This window comes from Taudactylus pleione, unplaced genomic scaffold (genome assembly GCF_031769625.1).
Source record: "Taudactylus pleione unplaced genomic scaffold, aTauple2 ptg000201l, whole genome shotgun sequence".
Classification (NCBI taxonomy): Eukaryota; Metazoa; Chordata; class Amphibia; order Anura; family Myobatrachidae; genus Taudactylus; species Taudactylus pleione.
The window spans coordinates 16279812-16305323 of NW_028284603.1; the positions used below are offsets into that span (position 1 = coordinate 16279812).

General features: G+C 44.9%; 1 protein-coding gene across 4 annotated transcripts; it reads left to right on the forward strand.

The window, feature by feature from the left end:
* Positions 1–18080: 18080 nt before the first annotated feature.
* On the forward strand, positions 18081–23028 carry SIX2 (SIX homeobox 2). 4 transcript variants are annotated; one of them, XM_088477515.1, is made up of 2 exons: positions 18081–18888; positions 22058–23028. In XM_088477515.1, the coding sequence occupies exons 1-2, from the start codon at positions 18233–18235 to the stop codon at positions 22359–22361; spliced, it is 960 nt and encodes a 319-aa protein (XP_088333641.1). In that variant the 5' UTR covers positions 18081–18232; the 3' UTR covers positions 22362–23028. The 4 variants fall into 4 exon arrangements, with proteins under 4 accessions (XP_088333641.1, XP_088333643.1, XP_088333642.1 ...); XM_088477517.1 differs by having other exon boundaries at positions 22088–23028; XM_088477516.1 differs by having other exon boundaries at positions 18081–18882.
* Positions 23029–25512: the final 2484 nt, after the last annotated feature.

Below are 25512 nucleotides of genomic sequence, written 5' to 3' on the forward strand. Positions count from 1 at the left end.
TAGTATTTGACAAAATATCCCTATATCCCTACATTCCATGTCCTTTATTACAGAGCTGCCCTCTAGTCAAGATTTAATACCAACTGGGTAGTAGTGAAGGTTCCTCTCGGCTCTGAAGCTAGCCAATGTATTCATCAGGGAAATATTTATGCTGCACGGGTTCTCTAAGAAAATTGTTTCTGATTGGGGAGTACAGTTTACTTTCACATTCTTGAATGCAGTCAGAGGGCTGTGACCTGTATATTGGGTGCATCAAAGTCCAAACACCCTTGCGGGTGTCCCTGTTGCAGACCAGCGATACGTTAGATTCCACACCTCTGCTGTGGGTCTATGCCAATCAGTCACACTGTATTTATTGTCATAAGATGGCCTTTCTGACTGAACTCCAGCAGGTCCTAGTGACCGCCGGCTCAGTCCTACCTGTCAGATGCTGGAGAGATGCAGCATAGGAGCTAACTCCTTCAAACACCCCTCCCCCCTTCACTAAAGACTGCCATCCATCACAGGACACAAAATATGAGCATCATAACAATTTTTGATGTCTGTTTCCTGCAATAGAAGACATGGAGGGTTGGGCAAATACATTTGCAAAATAAAGCATCAACATTTTTAATATGTTCCAGTCAGGGCCGGTTCTATGGTTACGCGTGGTACCCGGCCGCGTAAGGTGCCACATAGTGAAGGGTGCCGCGTCCGCGACCATGCAGATTTATTAGAGGCTTTACCGCGGTGCAGACTGTGTCTCTGTGACACAGCTGCACCGCGCGTGTAGTGCTGACCGGACGGAGTTCGGTCAGCGCTACACAGTTCCAAACACACAGCCGCCGGTGCCGGCAGCTGTGTGTTTGTTTCAGCAGCTGATGAGAGTCTCTCAGACTCTCATCGGCTGCTGCTGCTCCCACTGCGGGAGCCATCTTCTGGCTCCCGCAGTGGGTAATGGGAGAGACGTCATGATGTCATGACGTCTCTCCCATAATGCAAAGAGGCCCAGGAGAACGGACGGAGTAGCTGATAGCGGCAGTGGGAGCAGGAGCGGGGGTTCAGGTAAGTGGGTTTTTTTATTTATTTTTATTACGTGTGTCTCTACTGGGGGGGCTACAGGGGGGGATTACTACTGGGGGCACTAGAAGGGAGGATTACTAATGGGGGCACTTGAAGGGGGGATTACTACTGGGGGCACTAGAGGGGGGATTACTACTGGGGGCACTTGAAGGGAGGATTACTACTGGGGGCACTAGAAGGGGGGTTACTCCTGGGGGCACTAGAAGGGGGGCTACTACTGGGGGCACTTGAAGGGAGGATTACTACTGTGGGCACTACAAGGGGGGATTACTACTGGGGGCACTACAAGGGGGGACTACTACTGGGGGCACTACATGGGGGGCAAACCTCCACTGGGTGCACAACAAACGGAGGACTACTACAAGGGGGGACTACTAGGGGCGCTAAAAGAGGGGGATTACTACTAGGGGCACTACAAGGGGGGGACCACTACTGGGGGCACTATATAAAGGGCAATACTGGGGTCCTGCATAGGACTACAACTGGGGCCACTGTTTAAAGGGCACTGCATAAGGGGTACCACTATTGGGGGCACTGCATGGGGGGGACTACTACTGGGGGCACTATATAAGGGGCACTGCATAGGGGGACTACTACTGGGGGCACTATATAAGCTTACTGCTGGGGGCACAAGGGGCACTCCACAGGGAGGACCACTACTGCGGGCACTGCATAGGGGGCACCAAAAAATCTACTCGCTTACCAAAAAATTTGGGCTAGGGCCGGTCCTGGTTCCAGTCCACATTTGTACAGAAGAAAACTTTAAGCATAGGATATCAGACATTTGCTTAATATTTCACTGGAAACATCAACTGCACTGGCTAAAACATTTTTCATCAGTTTCCTGACAAAGGGGTGTTCAGTTGGATACACAATACTTGACACTTTAATTCTTTTCAGGTTCTTGTCTTGGAATGTGGGGACAATAGTAGACTTCCATTCTTGCCAATCAAAGTTTGGTTTTGGATCATGACGTCTCTGTTTTACACTGTGAACAAGTCCAGCAAAGTCCTCACTAAACTTTCTTGGAGGCTTCCCCTTGTTGCTCATCATAGAACTCCTGTTCCCCAAATGATTGGTTACTTTTGTTATTTAACTTCTTTCAGACATGCTTTCAGCTGCAAGCATATCCAGCAACACAGGTCCCGGTGGCTGTAAAATGCTCCTGTCAACAGTAACTGAAGTAGGCTCTTTAAACACAACATCTGCGAGAGAATAAATTGTTAGAGTCCCATGGTAGCGTTTGCGCAGTATCTAAGCATTATGCATTTGATGGTATGGAAATCAAGTTTGTGTCTTCTCTCCATGGGTTCGTGAGCGTAAGATCTACTATTCTTGTTTAGAAGAAGCAGCGCCTCCCCTGTCATAATCCCTTCATCTCCAGAGTATTGATATAAAAACTGTTTTTATATATGTGAGCCTCCCCAGCCATTGACCTCACCGCATGTCACTGCCCATGTTCTGCATTTGGCGTCCAGAATGCAAATCTGGACGCCAAATGCAGAATAGTGAGTAACTTTGGTTGCACACCCACAACACATTACAAAATTTCCAAAGAACAGTTTCTTGTGAGCGTTAGTATTGTTATCACCCAGTTACCATCCAGAAACATTTGTTTAGCATCCGCAGAGAAAAGGCTGAGGTGCGTACTGTATATTTGCAGAAAAGCAAAAATCGCTATATGCTGCTGCATTCAAAGTTGGATGTAACAGAGAATCAGGCCCTGTATAGTTAACTATGGGTTAATAGATATATTATATTATTAAATATCACACTCACAAATTAGGACTGGGGGTTTCCAGCAGGCTGTGACTGGGGATATGTGTACACATGCCAAGCCCCTTATAAAGTCTTCGTGTCAGCATAGTCAGGGTATATGGAGTTTCCCTGAATGCAATGCGTATAGCATTACTAAGAATGGATGCTAATTAATATGTGAGGAGAAGTCATTGAGAACTCTGCAGTTACTGAGCTAAAGGACAACACATTTTAGGAAACTGGTATCTCATCAATCATAGGAACATGACGGATTGTTGGAAGAGTGAGAACACTGGAGAAGATGTGGGTGAGAGAAGTGAGAATTATGATAAATTGGACAGGTAAATGTAATTTAAATCTAAAATAAATCTATTTAATGGTAAATCTATTTAATGATGTTTGATCACATAAATATAAAGAACTCAAAGTAAGCATTGGGCTACATTCAAAGCAGTGTTGTATTACTTTGGTTTGCTGTACACGGAACAGAGCTTGTAATAAAGTTATTTACAAACACACTTAGCTGATATACAGCAAGAAATGTGATTTTCCATTATAAGCAACCCACTGAAAGTATACAATGTCAATGGATTCCAGCATTGAGATATTGTTTTCAGCGCTGGTAGAAATCATGCTCTTTCGCAGAGTTGGGTTGTGCAGAATACCCCCTTATGTTTGCCCAGTTCGGTGAAAGTGTTATTAAACCACAAAGGTAAAGTACATCAGGATCAATATCAGTGCCCCCCCCCACACACACACACAACCCTAAAAGAGTATGGGCCAGGTACCACACTGATTCCAAAAATAAATGGAACAACTAAAGAGGAAATTATGGCCAACAGCAATGCCTGCAAGGGGAATAGAGGAGAACATGTCGGCTCAGCAAGGAAACCCGCCAACGTGCCACCCCCAGAGTCCCACATCCAATCTGCCAGATGGGCTAGTTGAGTAGCTACATAGTAGAGAGAAAAGGCCCCCCAGAAGCCTTAGACCTTTATAAAGTGACACTGATAATAGTTTTAGGGGTAGAAAGGTGCACTGATAGGAGTTTTAGGGGTAGAAAGGTGCACTGATAGGAGTTTTAGGGATAGAAAGGTGCACTGATAGGAGTTTTAGGGGTAGAAAGGTGCACTGATAGGAGTTTTAGGGATTGAAAGCTGCACTGATAGGAGTTTTAAGGGTAGGAAGGTGCACTCAGTGCCAGATTAAGGATTTCAGAGGCCTGGAGCTGAAATTTATGAACGGCCTATTGTGTGCCAGCGCAGAACCAGCATGGCGATGGTGTGACTACTGATATGGAGGTGTGACCAGTGATGTGGGGGGGTGTTCTGTGCTGTGGGGTAAATATTAAATACAACTAAAATATGTGATCTGCATCTTACTTAATATACATATTACTAAATATTAATAAATATTAAAACTAAAATATGTGATCTGCATCTTACTTAATATACATATTACTAAATATTAATAAATATTAAAACTAAAATATGTGATCTGCATCTTACTTAATATACATATTACTAAATATTAATAAATATTAAAACTAAAATATGTGAACAGTGACTGCAAAATTAGTGACCTGTACTTCAAATAAACGCAATGGTTCATCCAGACCTTGCAGGGTGCAAAATCACGGGTGGTATTTCAAACCAGAAAGTAATGCTCAAGGGTCCTCACTCTTAATTGAATAGGCCCCAATTACTCAATCAAATCACCAGAGATGATATTGCATAATATTAGAAAAGAGTATAAAACAATGTGCTATCATAAATGACCCTTTGTGATGACGTATGGAGTTGCACCATATTGTCGCTGCTTTAGCAACCCCAGACGCCTGCAACTGCCTGTCTTGTGTGAAAGAGAGAAAAACAATGGCGTGCTAAGCTGCCAGGCGAACCAGTTTAAGAATAATTGAAATTAAAATAAAGATAAAAGCATATAAACATTGAGCCACATACTTAGATTCTGGAAAGTGAAAAAAAAACAGACAAAATATTCCCCCAGCAAATAGGCCAGTAAAAAGATTTGCATCCTATATAGTAAATGCAGAGATCTCTGTACATACATTTGCAAACATATGGTTTAGCTACCAGCCACACCAAGGTGTCCCTACTTCTGGTGATCGTATGCTACTACTGTATATAATAATAGCACCCACTTCAGATCATGGGTTTATATGTATTTTTAAATTGAAAGCTAACTAGCCTGCAAGCACCCCCAAATCACCCATTAATGCACTAAAAGGATCAGCACACCCTCCAACTACTAATCCTATCCATGGAAAGTGAACCACAGATAGATAGATAGATAGATATATGTCATCATTACACTGTTATGGCTATGCAGTGGCGTCCCTCCCCGCAGTGTCACCTGGGGTGGGACGCTGAAAAGGGGCGGCCTTGCTGGACGGGGGCATGGCCTCGCGGGCTGAACCCCTGTGGTCCCGTTCTTCTTACCAGTGGGGGAAGTCGAGTGTGCAGGAGAGGAGGTGTGGACTGCCTTGTGGTTGCAGTGCCGACTCCCTCACAATGTCAGGAGCCTAGTGCTGCACTTAATACTACAGTGCAGCACCCGGCTCCCGTCACAGAGTTGGAGTCTGCACCTTGGTGTCACCCCTCAGCGGGTGACACCTGGGTGCAGCCCGCACCCCCCCCCCTTTTGAAGCCACTGTGGCTATGTATGCATTAAATTGCTCTGATGAGTGCCCCTTTTACTATTTTCTATATTTCTCTGTACCTGGAGGTGGTCACAGTGGGGAGCACCCCTAAAGTTGACTTGTGGATGAAGATGTCAGTGTGTGGATTTTCCTGGCTTTATACATATACTAGCTGTACCCAGCGTTGACCGGGTTTAAATCTACAAGTTATTAAGTTTATTATGTGATGTCGTCCAAATCCATCCAGTAGAATGCTCAGAACAGGCTCCCCGGGTCAAAGTTCTGCCCATCTTACACCAGCGGTAGATCCGACAGGAACCCTGACCCCTTAATCCTGGCCAGGATCCAACTGGACCACCTCACGTTGATTTTATCCCAACAGGCTCCGTGGGTATCTCATACAAATGTTGCACTTTTATTTGCCATTGTATAATGTCCTCAGAACACTCCAGGCTCCTAATTTCTGACATTGAAAAATCATCCATGCTTTATATATTTATAATATACTGTAATAAATATATATATATATATATATACACACACACATATATATATATATATATATATATAAATTTATATACTGTATGTATATATATATATATATATCAGTATATAAATTTATATATAGGTATACATACAAAGCTATACATATACTACATATGTTTACATATATGATAACTATATATATTTATGTGTATTTATTAAGAATATCTAGAGCACATAGAAAATATATATATAACTATTTAACTGTTAGTAGTGCTTCAGCCTGCCCTGCATTATGCATAGTTATATAGCATTTACTAATAGCAGATAGCCTGGCCAGCAGGACTGGCACCTCACCTCAGTCCGGAGGATCAGACATGCTGCCAGGCTGCGTTCATTGAGTTCTGTGACGGCTAAGCCTGTACTGGTCTGTACTGAGCAGATAATGGCTGGGTTGCTTCAGGGCACGGTGGTCTCAGGGCAGCATGTTTGTGACATCACACTCCATGATGTCTCGCGGCGCTGAGGAGGTACCGAGTCACGGTGCGTGCATGGGAAGAGATAGATTCCCTTCCGCTAGTGAAGCCTTCCACTGCGCCACTATCATGTATAACCCATCTATGCCGGAGGCGTGCGACTGCCGGGGGAAGTGGAGATTCGGGCGGGCAGTGCAGGATGCTGTAGCAGTAAGAAAAAAATATGCTACTGTGGGTCCTATTTTAAGAGTGGGCCGGGAGCTACAGCTCCATCAGCCCCATTGTTAATCCGGCCATGGGTGCACTGATAGGAGTTTTAGGGGTAGAAAGGTGCACTGATAGGAGTTTTAGGGAATGAAAGGTGCACTGATAGGAGTTTTAGGGGTAGAAAGGTGCACTGATAGGAGTTTTAGGGATAGAAAGGTGCACTGATAGGAGTTTTAGGGGTAGAAAGGTGCACTGATAGGAGTTTTAGGGAATGAAAGGTGCACTGATAGAAGTTTTAGGGATAGAAAGGTGCACTGATAGGAGTTTTAGGGATAGAAAGGTGCACTGATAGGAGTTTTAGGGAATGAAAGGTGCACTGATAGGAGTTTTAGGGAATGAAAGGTGCACTGATAGGAGTTTTAGGGATAGACAGGTGCACTGATAGGAGTTTTAAGGATAGAAAGGTGCACTGATAGGAGCTTTAGGCGTAGAAAGGTGCACTGATAGGAGTTTTAGGGATAGAAACAGGGCCGGTTTTACCGCTAGGCAACCTAGGTGTCCGCCTCGGGCCTGGCATGTGTTTAATTTCAAAGCCATCGTGGTGGTGAATAGAGGCCAAAATATGAAAATTCTGTCAATGTCCCAATATTTATGGACCTGACTGTATATAGTGATCTAGAACACCTACTATAATAACTGCACAAACTACAGTAGATGTTGCTGGGGCAAGGTACACACACTATAAATTATATATATAGATATATATATCCAGATAGATTGGGTACGGGATCCCGACAGGGTTAGGTTACCAACACCTGTCGGTAGGTAGGTAACCCCTAACCCCCCCCCCCGGTGCCTAAACCTAACCTCCCCCTAGTGCCTAAACTTAACCTCCCCCTCCCCGCACCCTAACCCTCCCCCTCAATGCCTAAACCTAACCCTGCTACTTACCTTCTGGCTGTCAGGATGCCAGCGCTGGTATTTGAAAGGTGTCCGGATTCCGGCGGCGGTATTCTATGCGCCGACATCCCCTTTTGCTGGTATATTGATCGATCTATCTTGTATCTATCCTGTATCTATCTATCTTGTATCTATCTAATATCTATCTATCTCATATCTATACATATATCTCATATCTATCTATCTAGTCCCAAATCGGCAAGCATTTAGCAAGATTAGATAATATGCCTAGGCACTCTCCAAATATGTATCATGTATATATAGTCTCCAGAACTTTCATATAAGTAACAATCTCTCACACGCATAGTATAAACCGTTTCAGTCCACTATAAGAATTTTCGTATAAGTAACAATCTCTCACACGCATAGTATAAACCGTTTCAGTCCACTATAAGAATTTTCGTTAGTGATAGAAAAATAACTGAAACTTTGGTTTCAATGTTGGGGAAGTGTTTCTTTATATAAGATGAGAGTCCTGCGAGTGCCGCCAATACAGTAAGGTATATTTCCCCCTGGAAGTGATGTCAGTGAGGGCAGAAGTGTAGGTTTCTGCCTGCACTTTCCACTAAAAGAAGAAAGTTGTCCCCTTGCAGTTTGCACTTTGGGCTCAAATTATATTCTCCCTCTATGCCCTCGTGGATGGTAGGGAATGACTTTGGTCAGTACTGATGACATCAGGGTCACTCTACGGAAGGGGATCTAGCTGTAAACCTGCCAATACTGGAGGCACACTGCGAGGACTGATTGGAGGGACACTGCAGGACCTCGTAGGAGGGACACTGTGGGGGCTGGCAGGAGGAACACTGCGGGAGCTGGCTGGAGGGACAATATATATGTGTGATCTAGTGACAACTACTGTAATAACAGTGCATCTATTACAGTAGGTGTTTCTGGAGAAAGATTTAGATCACATTAACTATATATTTATATTATATATATTATCATGTTATAAATATGTACATTAAGCCAACTGTGTATACAAACATGCTTATGAAAGTAAAATGTATATAATGATATGGATTGTTCATGGGAGATGGCCCCCAAACTAGTATCTTGCCTAGGGTCCCATGAGGTCTAAATCTGGCTCTGGGTCAGAGGCGGATTGGGAAATGAAAGTGGCCCTGGAAAAATGTGTCAAAGTGGCCCAATGTGCGTGCGCCTCCGTTGCGCGCCCAAAAAAGTGGGTGTGGTCTCATGGAAATGGCTGTGGCCTAATGTGAAAAGCCATGCCCACAAGCCACTCCCCCTGTTTCAGTCATGCTGGGGGCATGCCGACCGCTCCAGGAGCTGATGGGCTTGTCCACAGTCCTTCTCTCCAGTGAATAGCCACAGCAAGCATGTGAATGAGCATTTTCTTACCTATATGATGTCTCTGCAACAGAGAACCTCTGAACAAATTGATCCTCCCTGGACAGGCAGTGTCTTGAGTTGGTATTTACTATTCATGCACGAGATCCCATGGTCTGGAAGTCGCCTGTATGTGTCGTAATAAAACCAATGTCATTATCATGCAACAGAGGTACAACCAGATAATAAATGTGGGTTTCCCATATCAAACAAATTTATATTAATAAAATATATTTGCTAATTTGGTACCATTTGCATCAGTAATATGATTTAATTAGAATTACTGATGATTACTGTCCCCCAGTTGTTTCTTCTAATAGTACCAGCGGTCCTACCATCCTCTACCATGTATCACACAGGACACACACTATAATGCATCACTATATACAATATATGACAGGAGGCCCCTCTATATACACCATGTAAAATGTCTGAGATGGGACAGGACAATACAAAGCTGGGAAGAGGTTCTGCAGGAGCTGAGACTCAAGGCCCCCCTTCCCCGGTTATACCTTTCGGAAAAGAAAGACGCTGATGGTCTGGAGGGAAAGAGGCTGAAGGGCAGGAGAGTATGACACTGAGGGGCAGGAGAGTGTGACACTGAGGGGCAGGAGAGTATGACACTGAGGGGCAGGAGAGTGTGACACTGAAGGGCAGGAGAGTTTGACACTGAGGGGCAGGAGAGTATGACACTGAGGGGCAGGAGAGTGTGACACTGAGGGGCAGGAGAGTGTGACACTGAGGGGCAGGAGAGTGTGACACTGAGGGTAGGAGAGTATGACACTGAGGGGCAGGAGAGTATGACACTGAGGGCAGGATAGTGTGACACTTGAGGGGCAGGAGAGTGTGACACTGAGGGCAGGAGAGTGTGACACTGAGGGCAGGAGAGTATGACACTGAGGGGCAGGAGAGTATGACACTGAGGGCAGGGGAGTGTGACACTGAGGGGCAGGAGAGTATGACACTGAGGGGCAGGAGAGTGGACACTGAGGGGCAGGAGAGTGTGACACTGAGGGGCAGGAGAGTGTGACACTGAGGGCAGGAGAGTGTGACACTGAGGGGCAGGAGAGTGTGACACTGAGGGCAGGGGAGTGTGACACTGAGGGGCAGGAGAGTGTGACACTGAGTGGCAGGAGAGTGTGACACTGAGGGGCGGGGAGTGTGACACTGAGGGCAGGAGAGTGTGACACTGAGGGGCAGGAGAGTATGACACTGAGGGGCAGGAGAGTATGACACTGAGGGGCAGGAGAGTGTGACACTGAGGGCAGGAGAGTATGACACTGAGGGGCAGGAGAGTGTGACACTGAGGGGCAGGAGAGTGTGACACTGAGGGGCAGGAGAGTATGACACTGAGGGCAGGGGAGTGTGACACTGAGGGGCAGGAGAGTGTGACACTGAGGGGCAGGAGAGTGGACACTGAGGGGCAGGAGAGTGTGACACTGAGGGGCAGGAGAGTGTAACACTGAGGGGCAGGAGAGTATGACACTGAGGGCAGGGGAGTGTGACACTGAGGGGCAGAAGAGTGTGACACTGAGTGGCAGGAGAGTGTGACACTGAGGGGCAGGAGAGTGTGACACTGAGGGCAGGGGAGTGTGACACTGAGGGGCAGGAGAGTGTGACACTGAGTGGCAGGAGAGTGTGACACTGAGGGCAGGAGAGTGTGACACTGAGGGGCAGGAGAGTGTGACACTGAGGGGCAGGAGAGTGTGACACTGAGGGGCAGGAGAGTGTGACACTGAGGGGCAGGAGAGTATGACACTGAGGGCAGGGGAGTGTGACACTGAGGGGCAGGAGAGAAAAAGGCTGAGGGGCAAGAGAGAAAGAGGTTGAGGGGCAGGAAAGAGAGAGACACCGCGAGGGGCAGGAGCATAAGACGCTGAGGGGCAGGAGCATAAGAGGCTGAGGGGCAGGAGAGAGAGAGGCTGAGGGGCAGGAGAGAGAGAGAGAGAGAGAGACTGAGGGCCAGGAGAGAGAGAGAGAGAGAGACTGAGGGCCAGGAGAGAGAGAGAGAGACTGAGGGCCAGGAAAGAGAGACTGAGGGCCAGGAGAGAGAGAGAGAGAGAGAGAGAGAGAGAGAGACTGAGGGCCAGGAGACAGAGAGAGAGAGAGAGACTGAGGGCCAGGAGAGAGAGAGAGACTGAGGGCTAGGAGAGAGAGAGAGACTGAGGGGCGGGAGGGGGGAGACCCAGGGGCAGGAGAGAGAGATCCAGGGGCAGGAGAGAGACACTGAGGGGACAGACACAGGGAAATCCAAAAAATTGTGTCCCCCCATCGAGGTTCTGCAGCAGCTGAGCCCCGCCACCCCCCCTTCCCCCGGAAGAGGTTCTGCAGCAGCTGAGCCCTCTCCCCCCGGTTGTACCTTTCGCTGAATAGTATCTCAGCACCGTTTGCTCCTGGATGTGCAGCGGTCGAGGCGCCATGCTGCGGATGTGCGGCAAGATGAGGAGCCCCGTGGAGGTCACTGGCCGTAGGGCGCGTCTACGGAGAGCAGCTGCTGCAGCAGCAGCAGCGTCCGGCCCAGCTAATACCACCACACAATCACCACCCCGGCCGCCAGGCAGCATCCAATGGAAGCATACGGCAGGACAGGGGGGAGGAGACTCCCAGGCAGCCACCCCAGCCCCGTTCTGCCTGAGTCCCTCAGGCAGCCAGCCCCGACTATCAACTCTCCACTCTGCCCCCTCCTTAGGCTGTGAAGTTAAAGTTTAACTTCACAGCCTGGGGAGGGGTCAGAGTGGAGAGGAGACAATCGGGCTGGCTGCCTAAGCGGCCCCGTTACTTACCCCACCTGCCGCCGCCAGCCGCGGATCCGCTGCTCTCTTTTCTGGGTGCTGGCAGAGTAGGAGACAGCTCCCTTCTCAACAGTAAATAAAGCCACTTCTCGCGAGAAGAGGCGGGCTGCGGGCAGCAGAACTCTAGACTAACTGTGACAGGCAGCCGGGCTGCCTGTCATGCTAAAGCAGAGTGACAGCCGGATGACGTAATTCAGGGGGGGCGGGGCCACAATTGACAAGCGGCCCCACACACCAATCGGCCCACCGGGATTCTTCCCGATAAAAGTAATGGCCAATCCGCCCCTGCTCTGGAGAGAAAGGTGCACTGATAGGAGTTTTAGGGGTAGAAAGGTGCAAGTTTATTAAGTGGTAAGTTTAATTATGGCTCTCTTTTCTTTCCCACAAAAAGGAGGAGAATCTAGGTACAATTTTCTGTGCTAGCTCTCCTGCCCATACAGGGTCTATAAACTGCTCTCACTTGAATAAAATAGTGGTGGGAAACATACAACCCTTAGACACATAGGGCCAGATTCAGAGCGGCTCGCAAAAAGCGAGCGCTCGCTCTGAATAAGGGCGGCCGCTTTGTTTTAAAAAACCCAGCCTCCTGGCAGCTTGCTAAGCTGTGGGTGACCATCGGGCTTGCGAAGAGACCCTTGTGGTAGGGTCTCATCTGCCGCAACCCCAGTGAGCTTCCAGCTCTAATAAAGCCGGAAGCGCACTACTGACATCACACGTGATGTCAGTAGGGCCGCCCACAAATGGCAGGTGTTCCTTCAACCAGGGCCATTTCTAGGGGCAGGCGAGCCGTGCAATCGCACGGGGCGCGCCGCCTCCTACCCCTGCTGCAGATACAGCCTGTTAATTGCCGGGCACCCGCTGAGATTCAGTTACCAGCGTGCACCCGGCAGTGCAGAGCAGACGGAGACGGAGGCTCCGGCTTCCAGCTCCCCAATGTGCACTATGGGAGGACGACATGATGTCTTTCCCATAGTGCAGAGAGATGAGCAGCCGAGCGGAGCGGACGCCGGAGCGGGGCTGAAGGTAAGTATTAATGTTTTTTTTTTGTGCAGGCAGCCTGGACAATACTTGGGGGGAGGCACTACCACTGGGGGCACCCGGGCACTACTACTGGGGACATTACTCTGGGGGCACTTCTGCTGGGGGAGCCACCACTACTTGGGGCAGCTGGGCACAGCTACTAGGGACATTACAAGGGGGGCACTTCTACTGGGGGAGACACCACTACTGGGGGCACCTGGGCACTACTACTAGGGACATTATAAGGGGGGCACTTCTACTGGCGGAGGCACTACCACTGGGGGCACCTGGGCACTACTACTGGGGACATTACTCTGGGGGCACTTCTGCTGGGGGAGACACCACTACTGGGGGCACCCAGGCACTACTACTGGGGACATTACAAGGGGGCACTTCTACTGGGGTCATTGCTTAGGAGGCACCACTACTGGGTGCATTACTCAGGGGCCAGGGGCACTTCTACTGGGGGCACTACTACTTGGGGCTTTACTACTTGGGGCACTACTACAAAGGGAGCATTACTATTAGGGGCACTAATACAGGGGCATTAATACTGGGGAATGTATACAGGGGACACTACTACAGGGGGCATTACTATTGGGGGCAATACAACTGGGGACACTACTACTGGGGCACTACAACAGGGACCATTACTATTGGGGGCATTACTGATGGGGGCATGACTACAGGGGACATGACTACAGGGGGCTCTGCATAAGTTACACTACCACTGTGGGCACTGCATAAGGGGCATAAATACACGGGACACTGCATATGAGGACAACTACAGGGGGCACTGCATAATGGGCACTTTTGCCTGAGAGCCATACTGTCTGTCTTTTGTTTAGCTACATATATTTTTCAGCGCTTTGCCTCTGACAGGTTAGACACCCCTGTACTCAGTAGTCACAGTGGCTGACATTCTGTGGTCTTTCTAGATCACGCTCCCTTACTGCGATACCACACCCCCTCACGATGACGCCACGCCCACTCCACAATATTACTGCTTCGAGGGGGGGGCGCATTTTGACTGCTCGCACTGGGAGCCTCAGACCCTAGAAACTGCTCTGCCTTCAACATCGACAGCTGCCCCATTTGTAGCGAGACCCGGAGCAAGAGAATTTCTCTCTCGCTCCAGGGCTTGCTCGTGCGCAATGCCCCACCATCGACCCGCTTGCGATCGTATAGCGCTTGCGAGTGGGGATGAATCAGGCCCATAGTCCTTCATCAGTAGCTTCTGCTGTTTGTCCAGTTCCTAGTCATCCAGATGTTATAGGGCTGACTCACTGTAGTCACACAACCTGTACAACCATATGACTTTATGTTGACATCTTCACGTTGCTTTCAGTGTTGACTCCTCAAAAGGTAACATGTAGCCAGGGCCATGGAAGAGTTTTGGCACGCTAGGGGCAACCCCATCATTCCAAATGCAGAACCCTTTTGTCTCCAGAGGTGGCAACCCAAAGCTTCTGCCTCTTGCCTTAGCAAGTGCTTCCTTTAGTCTGTAAAGGTGCGTACACACTAGACGATATTTTGCACGATTTGCCCAATTTTGACGCATTGGAATGACAAATCGTGTAAAATATGCCCAAATCATGAGTGTCCACTCATGATCACGATGCCGATGCACATACCCACGGGTCGTACATCGCATCTTCAGATCTTGCCTACAGGAGGCAAGTCCTGCCTATATCGTTCAATGTTTATGCCTGAACGATATGTCGTTCGGATCCGTATACGATGCCGATGTCACTTGTATGGACGTATAAGTGAGATCCGTCTACACGTCTGTGTTTTAATAAAAATGAATACAAAGAGACATTTTTTTTTTTTTTTTTTAAAGCGTGTCCCCCACCCCCAAAGCACAACCAGCCCCGGGCTTTTCAGACTCAGTACTGGTTGTCAAAATACATGGGACAAAAGACATAGGGTTTCCCTGTATTTAGCACAACCAGCACTGGGCTCAGCTGAGTCGATGCTGGTTCTGGAAATACAGTGGACAAAAAGAGTAGGGGTCTCCTGTATTATCCATAACCAGCACAGAGCTCTTTCTAGCATGCGTGGAGGTAATGCCACAGCCAGAGAAACCCTTTCACCGGGTCCCCCAGCCAAAGCATTACATTACCCCAGACCACTAGTAAGCCCAGGCCGGAGATCCCTGGGGAGTTGGGGACCCCCCCAATAAAGGGATCCCCTTTCCAGGGCACTGCAGGCCTGTAAAATGACAGTTACGAGCTAATTGGTTGGTACTTTATCTCTCACTACTTTATCAATATCCAAGGCTTAGCACATCTCCCCCATAGTAGCAAACTAATGTGTACTGTCTGTTCATGTAGCTGCAGCCCGCTTCCTGCTGGCACGGCAACATCACCTTACAGTAGAAGAGCTTACAGCTCAGGGTTGCGTAATATTATTATTATTATTACTGTACAATAATATAAAACTTCTAGCACCTCTGCTCTAAGATCCTTCTGCAATGTGTAAGTATGTGGATAAGAGGGTGCAATAAGGTACCTCACTATATCAAATTCATCCAACAACGGATAACTTTCTCTAACTATAAATTAAATCAGATTAGATGCCATTCAAAATGCATGTGTGTGGAGGGAGGGGGGCATTATAAGGTACACAAGTAGTGAAGTGTTAGAACATTGATATGGATGACAAATATGCAACTTTATTATATAATAGTCTGGATAGGCCTGGGATACCTATTTCTTCCATCTTCACCCTCCTTCAAGTGAAAAGCTGGCTACGCTGCTGGGGTTGGATCATTTTAGGCTTCAGTGCAGTTTCAATTTGCACAGTTTCACGTTTCTTGAAGTTGAACTGTTACAAAATTGGGAAACAAAATAGATTTAGTATAGACAAATAGTACATTTTGAAATGTTGTCACCATGTAAAATCACAAAAAGTGGAAAAACAAACCCTGAAAAATGGATATATGCATATCTGTTGTTAGTGGTCTGACCAGGCAGCTGCTTACTAAATCTGACACCAGACACTTTGGGAGTTTTTTGTTGACATTGTGAAATATTTCTGTCCTAGTTACAAAACATGCCAAATTGAGCCATGCCTCTATAAAAAAAGATGTGAAAAAATGATATTGTACAAGAGGGGTAAATGCATTTTTGTTTTTGCATGCATGGGAAATAAATGCCCGCAGTTTGCAAGTAACACACAAACACTGGGCAACTTTATTTTACACTCTGATTTAGAGTTGAGGTAGACACCTCCCACTCCCAAACTCTAAACCTGTCAACACAAAATGCGCGTCCATTGCTGGATTTATGCTGGACGTTTCAAAATTCAGAGGGTCCAATTCAATTTGCAGGTAAATTGCGGGCAGCACCATAACAGGACTCAAATGTGCCCTGTTCTAGCCCGCCGAGCTGAGTGCTGGATGTCTTAACTTTGCGCGCATGACATCATTACGTTGCGCAGAGAGGGTGGGGCCAGCATCACCGCTAAGTGCATCGCTGACCAGAGTGTCCTGAGGATGCTATGATCGGCTGTACAGGCTGAAGGGTGCCTGTCTGGGGCACCTAAAGGATGCTCCATCTGCGCTGCAGCAGTGATCCTATCTCAGGACTACTGTGATACTACTGTGGGAATCAGTATGAAATACCGCCGGCCACACTGTTCGATTCCCGGCAGCGCCTGGCCGACCAAAGCAGAGTTCCCGGCAGTGGAAGCCCGACAGCGCTGGAAATCCTGATCGTCGATAGGTAAGTACTGACTAACCTAACCCCAAACCCTAATCCTCCTTAGGGGTGTCTAACCCTAACCTCCCCCCCAAGTGCCTAACCCTAATCCCCCCTCTAAGTGCCTAACCCTAACCCCCCCTTCCCCGCTGCTTAAACCTAAGTCCCCCCCGGGAGTGCCTAACCCTAACCCTCCCTCCCCCTAGCCTAACCCTAACCCTCCCGGGGGGGTGCCTACCCCTAAGTCCCCCCCGGGTGCCCTAAACCTAATTCCCCCCCCGCGTGGCTGTCTGCTCGCGGCGCCCAGCATCCCTCCGATCGGGATGCCGGGTGGTGGTATTAAGGCAGTCGGCTTCCCGATTGTATACCCTACTGTGTATCAATACAAGCAACAACCAGGGTTATTGCACGTGAACGCGCAGCAACCAGGATTACTGTGCAGTTTGAAAGGGACAAATTGAAACAAGCCGGGTCGAGAGAATTTCAACCCTGGTCACGAGAAGGGTTGAACCCGGCTCGCGGTGCAGTGTGGACAGATAACTCAGGTTGATGCGACCCGGGTCCCGTTCACTGCATACAAGAGATGGCGCTTGGAGGTGAGATCATCTCCAAGCGCGGCTCACCACGTGATGGTTGTGACATCATTGACCCAGCATTAGTGCCAGGTCAGGCCGCTAGTCTGAAAGGGGTCCCAGCCGGGTCGCGCGAAAAAAATCCCAGATGCAACCTGGCATACAGATGTGAAAGGGGTATAAGTGTGGTATATGCATGCACTACATTGCCGGCATCGCCCACGATTGAATTGACCTCAGATTGTCTCCATGGAAAGTGTCAGTCTGGTGTAAGTAGTGGTTGTTCATTAATAAATGTATTGTTGCTAAAGAAACAATGACAATGTACCATATACAGCATGAAACAACAGATTGTATTGTACAATAGCTTACATAACAACAGTTCATATATTTCCAACAGAGGAGCTGACTTGATATAATAAAACCACACACAGTTATAAATAAGTGGGTATTGCAGTGCTTGTTCTATACCTGGTGAAGTGTCACTTTACCAATAACTTTTATTTGCTCACAAACCTCTCACTTCTCACTTTCCCTGTAGCCCAGCTGCAGCACAGGAGAAAGTTGCTCAAACAGAAGTTAAAGCCATTACTTGTCTACTCCGTATAGATGCAGCAGCAGTCAGACTCAGGACATGCTTACTGCTCAATCTGGGGGAAGCTTTGTTTGCATTGATTGACACAGGCTGCTGGGCTGACATTACAGTATTATAGAGAGAGTACCTGTCCTGACACCTCCCCGGCTTTCTATTTGGCTTCTTGCTACATCCATCAACCATTACATTTAAAAAAAATATATAAAAAAATACTTCACATCTTCCCCTAATATCCCAGCTCCAAGGCTGCTGCAATGTGCAGGGCCAGTAAGGGAGCCTCCCCCAAGCGGATCGGGTTCCCTCTGACTGACAGGGTTACCATGGCGAATAATTTGACTAAAACTGTTGTCTTATCCTCGCAGCCCCCGGGTCAGATAACCGACCAATCACAGGGCGCACAATCATTTCTCATGCCAGTTTAGAATAATATTATTAAAGGGAAAAGTCAGCAGCAGAGAGAGGGTGAGCAGCCTGTGCTGCTGCTTCTGCTGTTAAAGGGAAGGGGGAGCCGGCATCAGGACCACAGAGAAAAGTTTGCAAGGACATAAAAAGTTTCTCCGTGCGCCCGGCTGTGGCCTCTAGCTCCATGGCTGGTGGATGGGACTGAGCGCAGGGGACCTGGGCAGGGCTGACCCTTCTCTAGGACCTGGATGGTTGTGGCAGTGGGCAGGGGGTAACCAGAGGACCATGTCGATGCTCCCGACTTTTGGCTTTACCCAGGAGCAAGTGGCCTGCGTGTGCGAGGTGCTCCAGCAAGGGGGCAACATAGAGCGGCTGGGGCGCTTCCTCTGGTCCCTGCCGGCCTGCGAGCATCTGCACAAGAACGAGAGCGTGCTGAAAGCCAAGGCGGTGGTGGCCTTCCACCGGGGTAACTTCCGGGAGCTCTACAAGATCCTGGAGAGCCACCAGTTCTCGCCGCACAACCACCCCAAGCTGCAGCAGCTCTGGCTCAAGGCGCACTACATCGAGGCGGAGAAGCTGCGGGGGCGCCCCCTGGGGGCGGTGGGCAAGTACCGGGTGCGCAGAAAGTTCCCCCTGCCCAGGTCTATCTGGGACGGGGAAGAGACTAGTTACTGCTTCAAGGAAAAGAGCCGGAGCGTCCTGCGGGAGTGGTATGCCCACAATCCGTACCCATCTCCCCGGGAAAAGAGGGAGCTGGCCGAGGCCACCGGGCTCACCACCACCCAGGTCAGCAACTGGTTCAAGAATAGGAGGCAGAGGGACCGGGCAGCCGAGGCCAAAGAAAGGTACGAGTAAGTACCCCTCTTATTCTGTAATCCTCCTTGTAGCTGTATATATTATCTATCTATCTATCTATCTATCTATCTATCTATCAGCAAGTCCTATTGAACAAATGTAAATAGATAGATAGATAAATAGATAGATAGACCTCTAATATATATATATATATATATATATATATATATATATATATATATATATGTGTATATATATATATATATATTAATAATAATTTATATAGCACATTTGTTCAATAGGACTTCCAGATAGATAGATAGATAGATAGATAGATAGATAGATAGATAGATAGATAGATAGATAGATAGATAGATAGATAGTAAGTATTATAACATGTTAGGGCAGAAGCTGCACCCCTTGCTCTGCACACTGTATTAGGTGTATCCTGCTGCCACCCTATTAATACCCAACTTCATTTAATAATGGTATCCACTGGACATTGTTGCTGGCCCGGCAGCCCTTCATTTGATGTGTTGATGCATTTGGAAAATGCACATGATACAAGTGGATATTATGGCGTTATATGAGGACTATACAAACACTGCTCTCAATATTTACCTTTTTCTACTGCTATTATTTCAAGATGTCATATCCCATCGGCTATCTTACTGCTGAGGCACTAGGAAGTGCCTAGAAGCTCTCAGCAATACCCCACAGACACTGGATAGCATGCACTGGCTGTGTCACCACTTGTGAGCAGACACAGACTGACTGTCACCCAGACACCCCATCCCACAGCCTCACTCACTCACCTCATTAAACGCCAGCTCCCGCTCTATTGATGGCAATATAACTCCCACAGCTTGACATGTGTGAGGATGATGGACATGAACTGCTTGATATCAGGTCAGATAGCAAACGTATAATTAAATGCTCATTATTATAATCAACTATGCTATCAGCCTACAGAGCTTGTACTAAGCGAGTATTAATAGCATAGCTGTATAAACATAAATGAAAAAAAAAACACTGCCATTGCTCTCACAACCAGGTACTGATTTATTATAGGTTATCAGCTAAGGCCTACAGTATTGCTAACGATTTCTGTAACCGGAATTACATTTCTAATGTAATAATGTATCGCTTCTTTTGGTCATCAGGAAATAAGACCACAGTTACTATTGATAATAAATTAATATATATTAATAAAGTTGCTATATTTCACTATATCTTAGATTTTATTTTTATTGTGACTGATGCAGATTAATAGAATATTTTAGAGACATTATATTAATTTTGGGAGCCAAAATATAAATATAATATATATTATATAATATATATAATATAAGTTTTTAGTTTAAAAGTGAATTGAATGCAGCATAGGAGTACTAACTTATAACTGCTCGCTATTATAATAATAATAATAATAATAATAATAATAATAATAATAATAATAAAGTATTCATAATAATAATAACAATAATAATAATAATAATAATAATAATAATAACAACAACTACTTTAGGATCATATATATATATATATATATATATATATATATATATATATATATATAAATTACCTTTTTGATGATGGGTATTTAAGACTGAAAAAAAAACATTTATTTTTCTTGGTGAGCTAAGCATATGGTTAATAAACCCTCAGATATTTTATATAAAAGTAAAACTGTTTAGAACTAATTTATAACACACACACATAGGGTCGCATGATAAGATAGAACACCGGAAGGAAATTTTTAATAACAATTTTCAAAAATGTCAATTCTATCATAAGCCATATATTATTTCCTCGTTTATACTGTTTGTTCAATTTACAATATATACAATCAGTGCCACTTACATTGTCCGTGTACAAACTTTATAATATCGGTTGATAAAAGAAATACAATATATATTTTCTGTACAAGCAAAACTATATATCACATTCAAAAAGAAATGTGTTTTGTATTTATATAATTCTAACTTAAGTGCAATTCTTCAGAACTTTAAATTGTCATATGGAAGAGAAGGAACACAATGTTTTACACCGATATTAAACCAGGCAGTTATAAGTTGTTGTAAGACACATAATAGCTATGGCTGGTAGTTGGGAACACTAATATAGACAGAAGCATTGCTGTAATACAAGATGGTATTTCGATGCAATTATATGTATCATTAACAACGGAATTAGGATTTAAAATAATTACACTTTTTTACTCCAGTATAAAATAATACATTATTCATTATTTGAATGGATTATCCTATATTGCCTTCATTCCAAGATCGGCCCGTGCCGGGTATTATTTGTTTAGCAGGATAGGTATTATCCTGTACACGTGTAATAACCATTGTGCATTTCACTTTCATTTAAGCCCACATAGATTGTCCCAACTCCTCATGTTTGCAGCATATATTTATATAAATGTGTAAATTCCCCATCGGTCCCATATTTTCAAGTCTAAATAAAACAGTTTAAATAATTGTTTACAACAGCTGATCGGTGCTATTAAAGGGTTAATTACTAACACATATTCCGGGGTTTTATCCAGCAAGGCAGATGATTTGCAACCAAGGAAAATGATGGTCAGTATCTATATACACTATTCGTCCTGTATTCTGCCAAGGCTATACAGTCACTATTTTATAATGTATCTAAAGAAATAGAATTAGTGTACAAGTAAGGCATATGAACTGCATCCCCTATATACATATCACAGATTTGTTACAGTTACTGAGCACGGTAATAAGGACCAGACAGATGGTGCCCTGTATAGAGGAGTTGAAACACTTCATGATAATCCAAGTAAGAAACTCACTACCTGTGGCTGTGCGTTTGTTGTAGAACTGCATGTCCCCGCGTTTCCTTGCTGGAACTTGTAGTTCCCAAAAAGCAGTATAGTGACATTTTGACAATGCCTCCTTTATGTGTCTCGGGTCATCCTTAGGTGGGCACACAAGTCAGTGCCGATGACCTGTGAGCATATGCCATTTTATATATATATATATATATATATATATATATATATATATATATGTCATAATTTCCCCTTGAATTGTTAAGATAATGGAATTTATTGCACTGCAATGTACTGTAGTTATTATATGTATCTATTAGTGGTGTATCTATTCTATTGAATAGACTTCATGCCTTTGCAGTGTATCTAGCACCGTCTATGGGAGCTGACATATATTATACATCTGCATATCTGTTATTTTTAAGGGAGAATAACGAAAACTCCAATTCCAACAGTCACAACACGTTGTCTTCTTCAATAAACGGTGGTAAAACGGTCCTGGCAAGCTCAGATGACGACAAAACTCCCTCCGGCACTCCAGACCACAGCTCGTCCAGCCCAGCCTTACTGCTCACCTCTAACCCGGGCCTCCAGGCTCTCCATGGTATGGGCCACCCGCAGGGCCCCAGCGCCATCCCTGTGCCAGGAGCAGACTCCATGCACCATCACACTTTGCAAGACTCAATCCTCAACCCAATGTCATCTAACCTGGTGGACCTGGGATCTTAGTCCATTTACCAGCAACACAAACAGTCCATCCACCAGTGATGGGACAATATGTGGATACTGACTGCATCAGTCTGCCCATGGCTGGGCAAGGGCTTCATGGATGGACCTTCTCTTGTCGTGGGGAGCCCACAGTTACCAGGTGTCCTCCAGAGCTGTCTCATCACCTGTCTAAGCTTCCAACATTAAATTATGATTCAGGCCTTTAAATTATGAGCCCCTTCTGCATTTCACAAGGGAGCTCACCATTGCTTATAACCCGGTATGTGTACAGGACGCCTATATCTATCTTTAAACGCTTTTATATCGCCCCAGGATCTATAAACCGGTATACAGAAACAGAACTATGTATACACACACACATATATATATATATATATATATATATATATATATATATATATATACACACACACACACACTGCAGATGTCCGTTGCAAGGTCACAGTCCAGGGTATGTAACCAGATCTTGCTTGTCCTAGGAACTGCTCATCCTATTGCCCAATCAAAGCACTTTCCAGTAACCTCTAAATTACCTATTTGCCCCTACAGCGTTTTGGATCATGTCCGATTACTTTTTTTTTCGTTCTATGTTTATATATTATGTGAATAAAATAATTCGGAAATATCCCTGCTTTTATTTTATAATAAAAAATAGGACTAAAAAATAGTATCAAGCGTTTAACTTGCGTTTTGTATCAGTACGAACGGTTTCACGAGTAACGTGTTAAATACAGTGATACATGTATGGAACATTTGTTATGATAAATAGAGAACTTTAATGATCTTTACACGTGTAATGAGTGGTGGGTAAGCAGTTTCTCAAAACGGATTAAAGTGTGTAGTCGATGTATAATTGCAGCTAGAGTTGTATGTAAATTGGAGACAACTGTAAACCTTGCATGTGATGTGAGTATTTAGTTGTAGAACTGCAACTCCCAGCATCCCTTATATAGCTAGAGGTAGCGAGTTTACCGGGACTTCTAGTTTTACTGTAGCACAGAACAAATGTGCTTGCTGGTATATTTAGCTGCTGCGTCTTCACTGCGACTTCCTAGCTTTGCGCTGCGTAAGCGTCCTTTGGACCGTGCGACTGGCTTGTATATTTGGTTTAGCTTCAGTAGTTATAGATAAAAGATAATTAGATTGTTAAACAACTACGTACTGACAGACAATACAGTTTAATGTTGTTTGCTTTGTTCTTAAGTGTACTTATTGGCAAACAACGCCAGATTTTCCGGCAAACCTACAACTAATATTTGTCATTTTTTAATCAACAGTGCTATTTGTGTTTGCTAATAAAGCGTGTTGGGGCTGTTATACAGACATAACTAATAGCACATTTACTTGCAGCTACATTATGCATAATAGAGGGCTGATGGTATTAATTCTCAAAGGATAGAAAATTATTGAGCATTATTGACTCATTTATCAAAGCCAGCGATAGATAGGTAGATAATAGATAAATAGATAGGTAAATAGATAGATAGATAAATAGATAGATAGATAGATACCTTATATATGTGTTAAATTATGGTAATAATTAATATTATTTTTATTATTTAACTTGAAGACAATTTTTATTCTACTTTTCTTTACTAACTTGCCCAAAGTGGTTTGTCAGGCTGTTGCATACTGCCCCTGTATAGTTTTACAGACTCCAATTTACTTTCACTATGTAAAGTGACTGGATCGCTGTATGATACTATGGGCAGACTGAATGCTATCTATGAATTTGCAGATATACACACCTGAAGACTGATATATTTTTATTCTTTCCCAAATATTTTTCTCTACAGTAAAGCTGTACGTAAATAAGCATTGTTTGTACTATTTATGTCAAGAAACCTTTACTGTACAGGAATGCCTAAAACAGCCCACAATGGAATATTTGTAAATTGGAGACAACTGTAAACCTTATAAGAAGATAGGTTATAATTACAGTAGAGGAGGGTGGAGTGGGTGCAAAGTTTTGTACCTAAATACTGTAGATTAGCAGGAGCAAGGAATGGTTTCACATGACCAGTAACATGAGAATCTTGAATAGGCACACTTGTATCTTGAAGTTAGACTTTGACTAAATTGAATGCATCAAAATGTATTAAAAAGAACCTGACTAATATAGGATGTATTAATGGGGCTGTTTTTATGTTCTAAAAAGTAGATCCAATGTTGGGGAATTCCACATCATTTCTACATATATAAATAGAATAATTTTCTGGAGAGTTCAAAAATGTTGGTGATATTGTGCAAACTATGGCCCAGAGTTATTAATGAATGCTATTCTTGTTATCGCTTGTTACTAATCTTAAATAGTGCTCCCACCAATCAGCTCCTGTCATGTGTTTAAAAATTGACAGTTAGGAGCTGATTGGTTCAAACACCATTTAAGATTAATAATGAGTGATAACAAGAATATCACTCAATGATAAATCTGGGCCAGTTAGTGCAAGAATATAGTAAAGGCGATTCTGCAAACCTGAGTGCATTGTTCTGAATGATGAATGTTACTGTAATATTTCATGAGCAGTATATAGGCAGACTTGGTTATATCACCATTTGGAGCCTGGATTGAGCATTTCCGTAGCCACTTGAACCAACAATTGCTGTTTTAGTTATCCCATATTTTTAAATGTTACAAAGTATTGTTGTTATGATTACTTGCCAGATCCATCACATTATAGGGGAGACCAGTCACCTCTCCAGAGTCTGGCACAGTGCTCAGTGCAAAGGAAAATACATTCCCTCAGTGGTCTAGGAACCGCTAATGCAATCTCACATATTTTAGGTTCTAAAGTCTAAGTGAAATTTTATTTTTGTGAGATGCTAACAAAGCAATGTTTCATGTTAAAGTGATTTATAGATTGGCTCCGCAAAATATCCCAGAATGAAAGCAGGTCATTTCATCTAGAAATGCTAAGTTCCTATTGATGCATGTTTGCTCTTTAGTCCTTTTCTGTAAATAAAAATAGTGTCAGAGGCAGAACGTGGGAGGACTGATGAAGGCAGAGCCCAAAAGTAATATTTTTTCTCTTTTTAATGTAAATGTACTTTTCATGCTTGTGTTGAAATCAGTCAAACAGATCGCTGTGTTCTATGGACACTGCATCTCTGTTAATAGGTAATGACTATTGCCGATTCACACACAAGACCA

Bases quoted from the DNA above. Each gene is read 5' to 3' on its own strand.
- SIX2 (XM_088477515.1), top strand. From the start codon at position 18,233: ATGGGACTGAGCGCAGGGGACCTGGGCAGGGCTGACCCTTCTCTAGGA. The intron at 18,889-22,057 runs GTAAGTACCCCT...GTTATTTTTAAG, and splicing joins GAGGCCAAAGAAAGGTACGA to GGAGAATAACGAAAACTCCA.